Here is a 16253-nt window from a genome sequence, read left to right as displayed (position 1 = left end):
CGCCGATATCCCTTCGCGTATTCGCTTCAGGGCCGATGGCTCTTACGAAATACCGTGGTTTAAAGGCCCGCTGACACTTCAATTAAGAATGAATTATTATAAAATAATATGTGGTATAATATAAGTGGTTAGGGCGTCCGCCCTAGAAGCGTGTATATGTGTGTTTATGGGTGGGGTGAGGGCTGTTCGAAGGCTTGTTCTGATATGGTCAGTGGCTGACCCAGTAAGAGCTCGGGATATAGGATATGAATCATTTGCGGGAAGTAAGCCGGTAGCTATCTTCTAAATTTTGTACCAATCAACAATCTAAATAACTATAAATTAATTATACCTTCATATAATATTAAACGATAAAGGCAAGCATATGTATTAATATGTGGGTAAAATCGGTCCAAAAAATGACTGACGTGGCAATTTTGTGCCGAGCTGACCCGAAAAACTACTAAGAGACCATAAAGAAAATTGCATGGTTAAACCATGCCACAATACCTGCAATATGACCTTATTAGATCGCTTGTGATTATGTCCAGAGTAGCCGAAAATGTAGCTAGTATATGGAAATTAGCTGATGTTACGCACATTTGGGTCGAGCCTAGCCGAAGAAATCCCCTAATGGGACTAGGACAAAAAGTGCTTTGTTGAACTATGCCACGAGACCTACAATATGATCTAAAAATCAGTAGTAGGCTAGCTGCTGTAAAGGCTATTTTAGACCGAACTGAGCCGGAAATTCGACCCTAGGGACCATAACAAAACGTGTAGGGTTGAACCATGCCACGACACTTCAATATGTCCTTTATATTTAGATCGCCACGTGGCTTTTGTCCTGAGTAGCCGAAAAAAGAGCTCAAAATCGAAATTCACTGCATAAAGAGCTCTCTTGATGTGAGCTGATAAGGAAATTCGACTTTTGAGATTTATAAGTATCTTCCATGGCCGAGAGTGTAAGATAGGTTCATCCCGACCCGAGCGTAGGGTGTTTTGCGGAAACGAGGTTTACCGAGTTTCCGCAAAACACCCTGCGCGAGGGTCGGGATGAACCTATCTTACACGAGCGGCTATGGTAGATGCTTTTTCTCCCACCTCAGTTAAACAAAATTAAGTAAAAATGTATTTTTGCTGGAACTTTTTCGTGCGTAGTAAAAATAATGCGTATGGATATTTGATAATTCGTTGTTGTCATGGATATGCGCGCATTGATTCAGATTATGTTAATAGTCAAATCGTTCTTAAAATAGTCCTGATCGGAGTGGAGCATTATTTCTTGAAAGGTGCGTGAAAACTTTTTTATGGCGACATTTGAAGCGAGAAATAGTTAATTAGCATTCTAAATATTGCCACAAGACAAGGTTTCTATGATGCTACACACGACAGTCTTCAACAAGGGAGGTAATTACAATGTCGTGACCATTAAAAAGGAGTTCCATACGGGCATTTTATCTTCGCCCGTGGGCAAGATAAGAATTTCTAGCATGGTTAAATTATTGGATCTAGTTATCTGAGGTGGGAGAATATTAGTATATTCCATGGTCGAGAGTGTAAGATAGGTTTATTCCGACCAGAGCGTAGGGTGTTTTGCGGAAACGAGGTTTACCGAGTTTCCGCAAAACACCCTGCGCGAGGGTCGGGATGAACCTATCTTACACGAGCGGCTATGGTAGATGCTTTTTCTCCCACCTCAGTTAAACAAAATTAAGTAAAAATGTATTTTTTGGGCGGAACTCTTTTGTGCCTAGTGAAAATAATTGCGTACGGATATGCAAGAATTCGTGGTTGTCATGGATATTCGCGCAGTGATTCAGAGTATGTAAATGGTCTGATCGGTCTTTAAATAGTTATAAGAAGAGTAAAGCATTATTTCTTGAAAGATGCGTGAACCCTTTTTTCTGGTGACATTTGAAGCGACAAATAATTAACTCGCGTTCTAAATATTGCCACACCAGACAAGGTTTCCATGATGCGCTACAGACGACAGTCTTCAACAATGGAGGTAATTACAATGTGGTGACCATTAAAAGAAGTTCCATACTGGCATTTTATCTTCGCCCGTGGGCAAGATAAGAATTTCTAGCATGGTTAAGTTAATGGATCTACTTATCTGAGGTGGGAGAAAATAGGGTAAAGTGTGAGTTAAACTTTGCCACAAAGCTTTCCATACGGCTTAAAAAGATTACTAAAGTATTTGTCCAGAGAAGCGGAAAATCGAGCTCAAACATGAAAATTAGCTACTGCTGCCAGGGTACTCTTGAACCGATATGATCCAAACATCCCAATTAGGGGATCATAGAATAAACTGTATGATACAATCCGCTATGTGGCATACTTAGATTAAAAGAACGTTTGCCATTAGAATCCGGAAATAGGGCTTGCAAAATTGAAATTACAACTGTAAGAGCTCATCAGCTGATCATAAAATTCAACTTAGACCATAACGAGAAATGTACGACTGAACTTTGCCACAACGCCTTCAATATTGCCTGTTTAATTTGCTTGATATCTAGAAATAAGTAGCTGAAAATGAAACTCGAAAATCAAACTAATCTCCTGTAAAGGCACTTTTGGGCCGTTTTTTAAATACATGTATAACAAAAACTCGTCATCTATAGAAACTCATGTTTAAGACTATGAACGTCTAAGAAATATAACATTGAAAATCTACCTGTAAATGCTTACTTGCAGGTCTTATCAGCAGTAATTTCTTACATTTTGGTGCCCGTTGGCGTAGCTCAATAAAGACAAACAACTTATCTGAGATGTGACCACGCTGAAATGCAATAACTACTGATAAGGTGCATATGTCTTGTAAAGAAGCCGTCCGACACGCTTGCAGAGGTCGCTGGTTCCTTCCTGGGAAACACAACGCCAACGCCCCGCAATAACTCGACTTATTTTTGTCGAAAAAATAGACATCGGAAGCTTGAAATGTTTAGTTTGAAAGAAAAAAACGTATGCATTTGACAAGCCGTCCAATCTTGTGGCAATAAACTGGAGACATGTGAAATAACTTAGTTCGAATGTTAACCATAATAAGACAATGTCTGTGTAGACGGCCACGGTCACCATTGTGAATGAATGACCCAAATAAAGTTTTACCTTCTTCTCTTATATCAAGAATAAATTGAACATTATCAGCATGAGAAGCGTGTCACATACGCCTGAATAGATAATTATGTAAATGCATTCCCATTGTTTTATTCAACCTTATAGTATTACATTTCTTACACTTGCCATGAAATGTATAATATTTTTAGTGTGCATGTGTGTTTATATTTTATAGTATGTGTTTATACGAGAAACTAATAAGAGTTGAATGACTAAAATTGTTAAATTGTTTCACATAGTTCATGTATTCAAATCACAACAGGTAAAAAGCCTTATATATAACATTATTCGTAACTGTCAATACTGTTGTTTTTTTCTTTTGAATGTTTATGTACTTTTAACGAATACAATAACATTAAATGAGAGCGTAATCAAACTTTCTAAAAGGAAAATATTGTTTTATGTAAGATAATATAAAAAAAATTCTAGTTTAACTAACAGGTATGTATTTGTCATGTTTCAGAACAGGAAGTTAACCACAGACGCTGAACAGCCATTTTATATTTAAGTTGACAAAACAGGTATGTGTTTAAAATCAATGTTGTTTAACTCGTAACTTTAATATGTTGATCTAAACAACTTTTTAAGTGATAAGACAACTTTCTAGATCAAACTTTTCTTTAAATCACATATTAGGTTACAACTAAGGCGACATCTAAGGAAACGCCCGAAGCTGAACTTTTTTCCTGGTTTCGGAATAATTACATCACTAAAATCATATCTTGTTGCAAAATATCGAAAATAGTCCGATGGGAAATGGCGTTGTATCATGGGATCAGTCAAAATGTCGACATCGGAAATCTCATAGAGAAACAGAATTGTCGAACCTTCACAAAGTGTTACTTCAGAATTTGAAAAACTTTGGCAGTTTGTAAACAGACCATGTGTGATCAAAATGCCGGGAAAAAATCGTTATGATAAAAACTTTGAATTTCGAAGCTGCGGTGTTTTGAAGCGTGGCCATCAATATGACCCTTTTTAATATTCTTTCTTGGCGATCGCTTCCATTTTTTTTCACCCCAATCCCCTTACTTTGAAACAAGGGAACCCAAGTTCTCCGTTGTTATTTATTGTGTTCATGAACGATTTAATTGACGATATTGATGCTAGTATGGACAACCTTTTCTCTATATGTGAATTAAAGCTTTTCTACTGTTATATGCTGATGATCAAGTTGTTTTTGCAATATTTTCATCATCTTTACAGCTATTGTTGAATAATATATTACTACTTGGCAATATTTGTAAGTTAAAACTTAATACGTATAACACCAAGGTAATGCTTTGTGAAAAAGGACGCAAAACGGTGAATGGTTTCTTGTTACATGGCATGAAGGTAGAGGTACTTAATTCGTTTAAATATTTTGGGGATTTACCTGTTCAAAAATGGTTCCTGGTTTACAATGCTAAAAGCTGTAGCTCACCATGTTTTAATACTTTGAAAGTAAATGACTTTCGATTTTAAACAAGGTTAAATTAAGTTTAATTATATTGTATTGTTCTTTTCTGCCAACGGTATAAATTACATTAAATTTACACATACACATACAGTCAAATCAAACAAAACAAAACAAATGGGTTGGGCTACAAGTTAAGACAACATTCATTTCAGCCCTTACGTCAATGTTACGTCAATGTCATTTAAAATTATAAACGTTACTAGAAAAATAAAAATATGTTAACTTGAATTTAGGAAAAAATACAATTGGTTGCCACCAAAAGAAAACAAAAAAAAATACAAACTGTTTGATAGACTTGTATCATATGCCGTACGTTTTGGTTGTGAGACATGGGGAACAAATGGGTGCAGGAGTCTTAAACTTATACATACTAAATTTTTGAGACAAACTCTTTGTTTAACAGGTCGACTAATATTTCCGCACTGTATGGAGAATTATGAGAAATTCAGAGTACCACTGATTGTTATTAGAAAAAAATAAAACGATTAAATATCGGATAAAGCTATTAAACTTCATCGATGCAAATCAAAATATTACATACAATGGCACAAACTGGGCACAAATTAGAACGACGTTACAAGAACAAGGGTTAGAATACATATGGATAAACAGAGTTGATAATAATATTCCATCTTTGTTATAAAACAAAGATAACAAGACATGTGTTACCAACATTGGTACTCAGACACAGGGCCATTGACACAGGCAGATACAATACTACCACTGAAGAACAAAATATGTGTTTGTGTTGTAAGATGCAAGTTATAGAATCAGAGTATCATACAAGTATGTCCAGAATATAGAGATTTACGTTTTAATATGGCCTTCCTTACACAAGTTTGAAAAAGAATTAAGACTGGCTTAAGTCGGTAGTATTGGATTAATATGTTTTGCAATGAAAAGAAGAACATGACTTGTTTATTTGTACAAAGTTATGCTTTACATTCTTAAATGCATTTTATCCCACACATACACACCGTTTTCCTCTGAAAATGTTTAACTTTCATTACCATCATGTTTGTTTAAGCTTTCAAGCGAAATAAACTACTATCGTATTGCATTTAGTCGAGTTTTCGGGTCAGCTCGGCCCCAAAACGCTTTTACAGCCGCTTATTTTGATTTTCGAGCTCTATTTTCGGCTACTCAAGACGAAAAGTACGGCGATCTTTAAAGGGCATATCAAATGCCTCGAAGCGTGATTCATCCTTGCACTAGGTCCCCATAGTCTAGTGGTCCAGTCAGCTCGGCCCAAAATAGCCTTTACAGTTGCTACTTTCGATTTTCGAGCTCTATTTTCGTTTATAAGAACGTTTCGTTATTGTTCCCATAGTAGATTTTCCGGGTCAGCTCGCTCCCAAAGCGTCTTTACAGTAGCTACATTCGACTTTGGGTTTGAATATGGCATATTGTTCGATTCGTGGCATGGTTCAAAATTGCATTTTTTATGGTCCCCTTAGTCGAATTTTCAGGTCAGCTCGGCCAAAAAGTGCTTTTACAGTAGCTAACTTCAATATTTGAGATCCATTTCGGCTACTCAGGTCTAAGGGCTCGCCATTTAAATGGGGCATATTATATGCATCGTGACATGGGTCAACCCTGCATTTTACATTATCGACCGCTTAGGCGAGGCATCGGGTCATCTCGTCCCAAAAGCGCATTTCTAGCAGTAAACTCCTCTTTTCGATTCGATTTTATCAACATTTAAATGCATTTGTGTGCCTTAAAACATAATGGAGGATAGAGTAAATGTAATGTTTTATTTCTTTAGTTAATTAAATTCCAGAAGCCAGTTCGAAACTCACTTCAAGTTCTATTAAACTCGAAGTTCACGTTGTTACTCGAAACATACCTTTATGGATCCGAAACTCGCTTATTCTAACTCGAAACTTACTATTCACAATTATATGAACAACCCAGATACATTAATTGGTAAATAGTGAGCCAAACAAAGCCAGAAATGAATTTACTGTTTTGCGCATAAAATAGAAGAGCAATGTTTAATAAAACTGTAAATAATTATTATAATTGAAGATGTTATGAATACGATGCTGGCGTGTGGCAGAACGAGGAGAAACTGAGCTAGAAGGCAGCGATAAACATCTTGGATAGACACTTTGTTACAGTGTTAATACCGCTTCATACAAAAGCCATTTTTTTCACCATTCTGAACATTGTATGAAAATGAAATTAACAGTGTATTTTGGTATGTTCGCCAGTATATATTGCACTGATAACACTTACGTAGATGATTTTACACCGATGACGTTAACAACGTTTTTACTGTACATACCTGAATTCTGAACAATCGGCCCACTCACGTGCATGATTTTCATGATTCAATTTTTTTCGACCTGTGTATTAATGTAAGAACATGATCAAAATGTGAGGTGTATACAGTCTTTCCGTCACGTACATCTTCACATGTATCATAAATCAGGAAATTCGGACCAGCGTTTGTAATGTCTGCTAATGCCAGATGCTCACGAGCACGAGCACGCGCGCACCGAGTTTCTATGTCTGCTCGCGGGAATTACCTGCACGAGAGGCTTCGAAGCAAAAAATTAACAACTCATTACATCGTAACTGGGAGTTATATGTACTCCCCGTGAAATGAGTTGCTTGCCTTCCAATTTTACATGTTATTGCTTGAGTGCAAGTGTTTGCAGTTTAATTCTAGTTAGTTATTTCATCAAAAAAGTGTTTATTGGACATACATGTATTCTATAGAAAGAAATATTGGATTTGTACATCTTTGATAGCTAGTGAGTACTTGTGTTTCTACTATAACAGATTTTACTGTTGCTTCTTATAAGTCGAAAAACGGTGAGTTAGGGAATACAACAAAGTATGTTGTATTTATAAAAACAATCATTTGACGCCGGCTGTCTCTTGTTGACGGGCTTTATTATTCTCCGCAGCAAAAGTGCAAACCAAATCTCGGTCTGCATCTCAGATTACGCATGCAGCATGTTGGGTAAATTGATTTCTGTTTTGGGCGATCATATCGAGCATCTGTATTGATCTTAATGCGCAAGGCTGAACTATGGAGATGTTTAATTGGGTTAAAGCATATTGGCCCGGCACCCTCGGAAGTTTTGGTTGATACCGATGTATTCTTCCGGTTTACTGATTACAACACAAGTTTGGACTATTTCACAGATTCAGTGCGATTGATGTCTGACAGTAATCATGATAATTGGACCTTCTGAAGCTCCTTACAGGATTAAGCTAAGCTCACTATTTTTTTTAGAAGTTGCGTAGTAATTTCTCCATTAAGAGTTTTTAAACTTAGGAAATTTCTGTGTGATAATCACACTAAACCGTGTTTTATTTATCAAAATCAAATTAAAGTGTGTGTTTCGACTAATTAAAATAAGGTACTTCAGTCTGTTAAGGTTAAGAAGTTTCGAGGAATTGGGACGTGGAGTTAGTGCATGTCAAGATGTTTAGGATAAGAACACAACGAGAGGATGGTCAGGGCCGATATCCATAAAACATCTTCAGTCATTTCCTAGTTTACATAGTTTCCTAAAATTTTCATTTAATTAATAGTACTTATGTCAAATGAACAATGAGATACTTAAAATGACTTAAGTTAGGAAATAACTCAAGATGTTTTATGAATATCGGCCCTGTTCTTCATATACAAACAATGGATTTATTGGACACAGGCTGGGCTGATTGTTGGCCGAACTGAAAGTAATTAATAACGCGATGAACGACATCTTTGTTAATACGGTATAACGTTTAAACGTGAACTATACGATGGTGTGCTCATAAAAAAATAAAACTTTAAATATAAACAAGTACAGCTGAAACAACTTTACTTGTGATTTTCTCTATATATCGAGACTACCAGAGCAGTAACGAGTTGAAAGTTTACAACGTATGACCTGGGACCAATAAATCCTGCTCCCAGGTATGATTGACGTTTAAAGGTACCAAAGAGCGTATTTATTTCGCATTGAACAAAACTGTTTGGATGTGTATAATAATAAGGTACATGTATAGTAAAAGAATTGGCCGATATACATACATACATATATATATATTGATATATATATCAAGGCAAAAAATGGGGCTCATTAAGTGTTAATGAAGGTTATACGCTTGGTGGCGAATAATCACATTAATAAGCTAAATAGCATGGACTTACCACAGTAAAAAGCTAAATGACATGGACTAACTACAGTAATAAGCTTTAAATAACATGGACTTACCACAGTAATAAGCTAAATAACATGGACTAACTACAGTAATAAGCTTTAAATAACATGGACTTACCACAGTAATAAGCTAAATAACATGGACTTACCACAGTAATAAGCTAAATAACATGGACTTACCACAGTAAAAAGCTAAATAACATGGAATTACCACAGTAATAAGCTAAATAACATGGACTTACCACAGTAAAAAGCTAAATAACATGGACTAACTACAGTAATAAGCTTTAAATAACATGGACTTACCACAGTAATAAGCTAAATAACATGGACTTACCACAGTAAAAAGCAAAATAACATGGACTAACTACAGTAATAAGCTTTAAATAACATGGACTTACCACAGTAAAAAGCTAAATAACATGGACTTACCACAGTAATAAGCTAAATAACATGGACTTACCACAGTAAAAAGCTAAATAACATGGACTTACCACAGTAATAAGCTAAATAACATGGACTTACCACAGTAAAAAGCTAAATAACATGGACTAACTACAGTAATAAGCTTTAAATAACATGGACTTACCACAGTAAAAAGCTAAATAACATGGACTAACTACAGTAATAAGCTTTAAATAAAGCTAAATAACATGGACTAACTACAGTAATAAGCTTTAAATAACATGGACTTACCACAGTAATAAGCTAAATAACATGGACTTACCACAGTAATAAGCTAAATAACATGGACTTACCACAGAAATTTTTGCTCAACAAGCCGTATGAGTCAATTACCTCAAAAGCAAGAACAAACCTTACGCAATTAATTAAGCTATAGTGAAAGAAACATCAGACGAAGACAGGTAATCTGTTTCGGCCTTGTATAAGATGTTAAAGTTGAATATTATGAGAAATCCGTTCAAAGCCTTTGTGCGGTAAAGCTTTGGGTCTTTTTGTTATTAAAACTCGGCGGGAATTGGGATCCAGTTTCTACTCTTTGGAGGTTTTAGCTATATGGTCTTATATCGTTGCCTTGCCACGTAAACATGGTCAGCAATGTACTTTTACTTATCGAGACTGATAAACAACATGAGACATTTTACATATGTGCTGAAGATAATGAAATTACAAATGAGTTCACAATTTGTATGTCCTACTTTCAGATATTAGGCTAAAAGAGTGGGCTAAACCCCCTAGAGAAGGAGGGAGGAGCTGCACCATATGAGAGCAAGATGGAGCTGTGTTTTGACTCCCTGGACTGTGCGCCGTGTCCGCCAGTCTTCATCGAGGGCGCGTACGAAATCCTGGTCGCCACCGCCACTGCCGCCAACTTCACAGCCTACGAGGTTGACGTCATCCGTGCTAAGTGTGACATCGATATTCCAACAACAACGACGACGACGATGCCAACAACAACAACAACTGAAACTTCCACAGTTCCACCAACAACGGCGACTTCAACAGAGTCTACATCAGAATATACGTCACCAACTCTTACCACTACTAGCAGCACCGAATGGCCGTTCACCTCTTACAACAGTACGGATGCCGATGTAGATAACACCACATACATTTCCACCACAGTATTTCAAGGAACACCCTCCTCAAACACACACATTCCGACAACATTGTTCTCAATGTACGTCACGCCTATAAACGGGACGTCGGATAACGCGACGTCAGGGAACGTCAGTACGGACGAAGCTGCAGGTGGTGTGCAGACCCAAGGGCGTTTTGAGCTTTGTAATGATGTGTGTGTGATGGGGGTGGTGACGGGAGCGCTTTGTTTGGCTGTCATCATGTGTGCCGTACTCGCTATGTAAGTATTTCGTTGAGATGTTCTGTGTGTAAGACATACATTTTGTGGGAGACATTTCTATCAAAATGCATGAATATTTCTAAGCAGTCGATATGTAGTGTAAACTTACGAAATCGGAACAAGTGCACGTGTATCTAGTTAGTAACACAACATAAGATTAAAGTAGCACTATACGTACTAGGCCTTTAGATTTAAGTATCTTTATTGTAGATCATACAAACAGAAAATTGTGAAATCCGTTTACATTTAGAAAAACAACAACAGTACTTGAAAGTGGTATTTGTGGCACATTGGATAAGAAGGTGATGACATTATTGTCACGTGAGCATAAATGCTTTCCATGCTAGATAATGAATACATTAAGACAAAAGATACAAGAAAAAAGTTGATGCATAGCAATGAAATTAGAAGAAAAAACGTGCATGCAGATAACCAAAAATGGTTATTATATCAATGATAATATTTTGTTTTAAGTTGGGTGTACATATGCTCGAAGGACATTATGGTTAATAATATTGTTACAATAGTTTAAGCCCGGAATTAAAGATATTCTGTTTTTTCGCCAAGCTAATCCTCCGGTTAAAACTAAATTATAACAAAAATATTAGGGATGCAAGCGAATATTCGAATATTCGATCGAACGTTTGGTATTCGAATGTCAAAATCGGTATTCGAAAACCTTTTTGCTACCACTGTTATGTTGTGTATAATTTTCGTTTCTCTTGTTTTAACAACGAATGTTCCCTAGTGTCGGAGGCGTATTATTAAAATATTCATACGTTTTTTTCGGATGAAATAGAGTCAATGGTCTAATACATAGATTTCAATAGCATGAAATTCACCTTTTATTTGTACCGGCATGTTATGTTAATTCCTTGCTTTATATTTTGTATAAGTTTTTGTAACACATTTCACTCATTATATGAGTGTATAGAACGGGGATAAAAACACTATACATCAAAGGGGAATTATCTGGAGTTCATTCCTTCGAAACAAACAATTAAGCTCAAGATTATTTTTTTAAAACTCGGCATTTTGCTGTCGCCAAGGGAGATTACTGCGTAGGAGGTTTACAAACATAAAGGATATTTTAATAGTACCGTGTAACCTTCATCTATCATTCGGAACTCCTCGGCCATTTTTTTTCAAAACAACCTCGGATGTATGCAGGTACATCAGTTGAAGTAGTTCGTAAAATTTTGAATTATATCATTAATTAAATGTAGTGTTTTAGAGTTGTATTTATTGATCTAAGTTTAAGTTGATTGCCATTGAATTGATTTATTGCAAACATAATTAAGAATTCCAAGAGTTAAGTCACAAAGTTTAACTGCTAAATAAAATTACTACGCGATCTACTTGCAGCGGACTTAAACGTACCACTTTTTGAGTATGTAAACCGTCCAAATACATCCGAGGTTGTTTTCTATAAAATGACCGAGGAGCTCCGAATGCTTCATCTATTTGATTTCAATCGGAACACCTCGGCCTGTATCTTTCTCGGAGATGGCCGAGTTGTTATGATTGAGTTGGTATTTAAAATCAAAATTTTCAAAATGATAAGTAGGGCTGTTATAATTTAAGATTTCATTATCAATTAAAGTGTAAAGTTTTATAAAACAAACAAAACTTCATATTTTATCATGCAACGTGGAAACTATTGAAAGCATTGTTCTGCAATTTATGAACTAGTCCCGAAGTTGGAATATTTCTAAAGTAATATCAAATATAGTCGGCGCCGACTAATAACATGGTTGCGCCAGAAAGGTGGAGCATCTGCCTACAAACAATTAACCACAATTACGTTACATTTGATCAAACAAAAACATTATTTTCATTTGAGTAGACAGTCTAATGTGTCGAGAGATGTGGGTTGTTTCTCTAGATTTCTAAAATAACTGAAACTAATTTCCCAGAACAAGTGGGCCAACAGTCTGACATTAAATTTAGCCCAAAAGATAGAAACATCGTAGCTCTGAACATTCGTCTCCGTGAGTCTCCCAAATTACCCTAGATCGCAGACTTGGGTGCACGAGGTCTCCGTGTCGAAGGTTTTACCGACAATAGAACAATGACTGATATGCCAATAGGCTGTAATAGCGTTTGCATGTGCCAGATGGATAGGCATAAAGCCAAGCTTCCACGTCGACCGTATCTTTATTTTGATTGTAACATTTCATCCTCAATGAAAATACATCTGCCTTCATATCAACACTGCAGTTACCCTCGTGTCTAGCTGTAATAATAGTTCTGTCAAAACATTTCCCCGTTTCATTGAGTTCCTTGTCCTGTCTATGTTTATTGTTTCAACTCTCAAGAGCTTTTAGGCACAATCTGCTACCCAACAAAATATTATAAGATACCGAACCTTCTATTAATTGGTATAATAATAGAAAATAAAAATGTATCAAGGAAATTTACGAACTAAAAAGTAGTGAGTTGTGTGTTTGATTGTATTTCTATTACGCATTAATACAATTTACATCTTGAATAATTATGATTGCATTGTTACAGTCTCGCTACAGTAGGTAACTGTTCTCCCGATGACGTTGAGAGTGTGTCGGGCTTTGTTAAGTGCGAGTACACCTGCGAAATGCATAAGTTGTAGTTGATCATGGCTGTATAAACTTATATGAAGAATGTTAATACCCCATGTCACAGATGACATTTACGCTCAATAAATGATAATACCATGTAACCTAATTAATGTGTTCGTTGATGACTAAGAAAAAGGTCACGTCGGACTGACGAGCAAGGACACATGAGTTATCATAAGGGGCCGGACAGGGTCGACGTTGCTGACGTGAAGTCTATCAAAATCGACGCATAGAGCAATCTTTAAATATTTCAGGAGACAATGGACTTAAACGTAAAACAGCAACTGAACACTGAAAAATACTTCCCGGCCATTGGCATCTAGGCCTTTGAAGCCTGATTTTTTTCCTCGGAAAATTGAAAACTTGTATAAAAAATGTTTGCCAATTATTGATTGAACCTAGAATCTCAAAACAACAAAACGTGTTTTCTGTTTATTTTCTGCAAACATACACGAATAGGGAAGTAACTGCTCATAATTTTATCAAGGATATTTTGTGTACTCGAATATATACATACGACGCAGAAAATACAATTGCTAAACTCCCTGACTTTAACCCTTTGATGCAATATTTTTTATAACAAAACGGTCATTAATTACAACACAGGGTCAGATATTGACAGGCGGATAATGATAATTAAACCGCGAGTCAGGGAATAACAACACCCATCATCGACACTGATTACCTTTCAGACGGACCTGTCACGTCGAAGCCTTGACGTGAGATGGACGTTGCGAACGCGTTAACTGCCTTCTAACTAAGGCAGACTGTGATTAAATGCTCTAGGATAATTGTGAGAGGACTTGTTAAATCAATTGTGTTGAATATTCGTGGTGAAAAAATATCACATATTACAGGGATCTTTTTAAGTATGAGATGTAGCGTTTGATGATTTTTGAAGAACTTTATCGGTATGTTGACTGCTAGAAAAAACAGCATATATTCAAGTTTCAGAACAATTTTACTGGTTGTATAAACTAGCATTATCTTATCATGGAAATGCCACTACTCTGTTAAATTCTTTCTCTCTTATAACTGGGGAAAATGCAAGATGGAAATTGAAGTCAATCAAAAAAACACGATGACTAAAATTTGTATTCCTCGCTCACAGACGTGTTATACCGCTTATATTGTCTAAACGAGAAAGTATATTTTGTCATGATGGTAAATGGACTAATGCGCATTCCTATATGTATGAATTTGGCGTATTTCATTAACCGAATTTTCCGTTTTGATAAGAAAAACTAGACTACTGTAATTTAATGTGTGATTTGTATATTTAAATGCACGGCCTCTTTCTTGGCAGCGCTCTGAAGCGAGGCGTGGTTACCCGGAAGCGGAGTCGTGAACGAGGCAGGAGTCGTCGGCGCTTTCCCGACGTGCAAAACACGAAGTTGTATGATAGTGTGGACGTTGACGTGAGTGCCCGTGAAATTGTTGGTTAAACCAGTATTTATTGCAAAACATGTTTGTTGAACAAATCGGGTCAATTGCAATGCATAACAGTAATATAAATTCAGCTGTGTGAAGTTAGCTAAACATACGACATTGGACATTGGACATTCAAAAATGAAAGTCGTGCTGGCACGACATTGGATTTCGAATGTCCAATGTCGTATGTTTAGTTAACTTCACATAGCTTATAAATTCACAGAATTAAAAAAGTAACCTGAAATGGTTTTTCTAAGTCTCCCTTGGGTTACGTGTATTACGAAGTAAATTGAGTGACACCATGTCTAAAATCAATCTCATGCATATAAATATTCGACGTTTTACAGGAATCGATGTCCAGCAAGCGAAGCAGTGGTTCTTCCTTTATTCGGAGATCCACGGATTTCTCCCGACTTCCGGTCATGTTCGACAACCCGGCCTACCGCCGCTCGATTGAGCTTCGCCCCGTTAGTCCACACTGCAACTGGTACGACCCGGATGCGGCCAACTACGAGTACTCCATCACGAACGCTAACCTAGTGACGAGGAAGCCCACTAGCCCCAAAGGGAGGTCACTCTCTACCTCCCGCATCTTTGACAAAAGACTGAGTGGCAATCCGAATGATCTAAAATCATCCAGAGCTTCACTTCGTGAGTATGTGCCCAAGATTCTGAAACCTGACAGCAGTGATAATGAGATTTCAAATTATATACCTAAAAGTGCAAAAGTGAACATTCAGAATGGGGTTATTCCGAATAGCAAACAGCCTCGATCAAGTAGCCAGCGCTCACTCCCTAGGACGCCAATGGAGGACCATCCGGTCAATTTCAACGCGGACCCTCGGTCCACATTCAGACAAACATACAGGTCGAAGTCATTTGACCCTGACTTTAACTTACAGACAGAACGACCAGATATAAACTACTACACACTTAACAATCGCAGGTCGACAACGAAGCACATAAATAGAGACATAAACCATGATAGTCCCGGAGGTAAGGACAAAAACTTGAAAACGAGGTCACAACGAGATAAAGAGCACTCTGGTTATGTTCAACAGATACCCCGGAGTTATAGTGTAGCGAGATCTAGCCAGCTTCCGAGCAGCCCGGTCAGTGCGACTCCCCAGGCCTACACTGACCGGGAGATCGTCAGCTCTAATCTGCATCGGGAGCCATTTGTGGTACTCACACGAGCACCCAACGGAAATATTGCACGTGCATATACGTCACCTAGAAAACCACCACGTGATCGCAGTCCGAGTGTGGAGGACAGACGGACAAACCAATTCGCCATGTCATACAGGCCCGCTCACAGAGACGATGTGTTCATGTTTCAGACAAAGTTATGAGACCGCTTGTAAACGTATATACATGTGTATCATCAATCGAAAGATAGATCTCAACCTTCATTAAAGTAATAAGAACTTATTACAGCATCGTATGTGATGCAATTACTCTCATGGTTTTGGCTGAGCCCCGGCCTGTGTTATATTTACATTATATATTATTACTTACTTACGTTGTAACTTTTGTTGAATTTATAAGCGTTATATTTAAAAACAAATATTTCAATTAATCATGATGTTGTTTTTGCAAAATTATACCATTGTGAACTTGGGGGCTTGCGTTATATTTCTGCATATACAGCATGCACTTGCTACAAATACAGCATG

The 16253-nt window shown here is 37.0% G+C and overlaps 1 protein-coding gene across 3 annotated transcripts; it reads left to right on the top strand.

Annotated features, from left to right (window-relative positions):
- The first annotated feature begins 3275 nt into the window (after positions 1-3275).
- On the top strand, positions 3276-16198 carry LOC128207137 (uncharacterized). 3 transcript variants are annotated; one of them, XM_052909907.1, is made up of 5 exons: positions 3276-3364; positions 3566-3623; positions 9894-10549; positions 14453-14564; positions 14925-16198. In XM_052909907.1, the coding sequence occupies exons 3-5, from the start codon at positions 9963-9965 to the stop codon at positions 15927-15929; spliced, it is 1704 nt and encodes a 567-aa protein (XP_052765867.1). In that variant the 5' UTR covers positions 3276-3364; positions 3566-3623; positions 9894-9962; the 3' UTR covers positions 15930-16198. The 3 variants fall into 3 exon arrangements, with proteins under 3 accessions (XP_052765867.1, XP_052765868.1, XP_052765866.1); XM_052909908.1 differs by lacking the exons at positions 3276-3364; positions 3566-3623 and adding an exon at positions 7147-7323; XM_052909906.1 differs by lacking the exons at positions 3276-3364; positions 3566-3623 and adding an exon at positions 7574-8480.
- Positions 16199-16253: the final 55 nt, after the last annotated feature.

Source organism: Mya arenaria, chromosome 11, assembly GCF_026914265.1.
Source record: "Mya arenaria isolate MELC-2E11 chromosome 11, ASM2691426v1".
NCBI classification, from domain to species: Eukaryota; Metazoa; Mollusca; class Bivalvia; order Myida; family Myidae; genus Mya; species Mya arenaria.
The sequence above is the reverse complement of the archived record's forward strand: the minus strand, read 5'-3'. Positions and strand labels throughout refer to the sequence as shown.

What these genes read in the sequence shown, in the direction of transcription:
- LOC128207137 (XM_052909907.1), top strand. Translation starts at nt 9,963, where the DNA reads ATGGAGCTGTGTTTTGACTCCCTGGACTGTGCGCCGTGTCCGCCAGTC. An exon ending in ATGTGTGCCGTACTCGCTAT is followed by an intron (nt 10,550 to 14,452) that starts GTAAGTATTTCG and finishes CTTTCTTGGCAG; the next exon opens with CGCTCTGAAGCGAGGCGTGG. An exon ending in ATGATAGTGTGGACGTTGAC is followed by an intron (nt 14,565 to 14,924) that starts GTGAGTGCCCGT and finishes GACGTTTTACAG; the next exon opens with GAATCGATGTCCAGCAAGCG.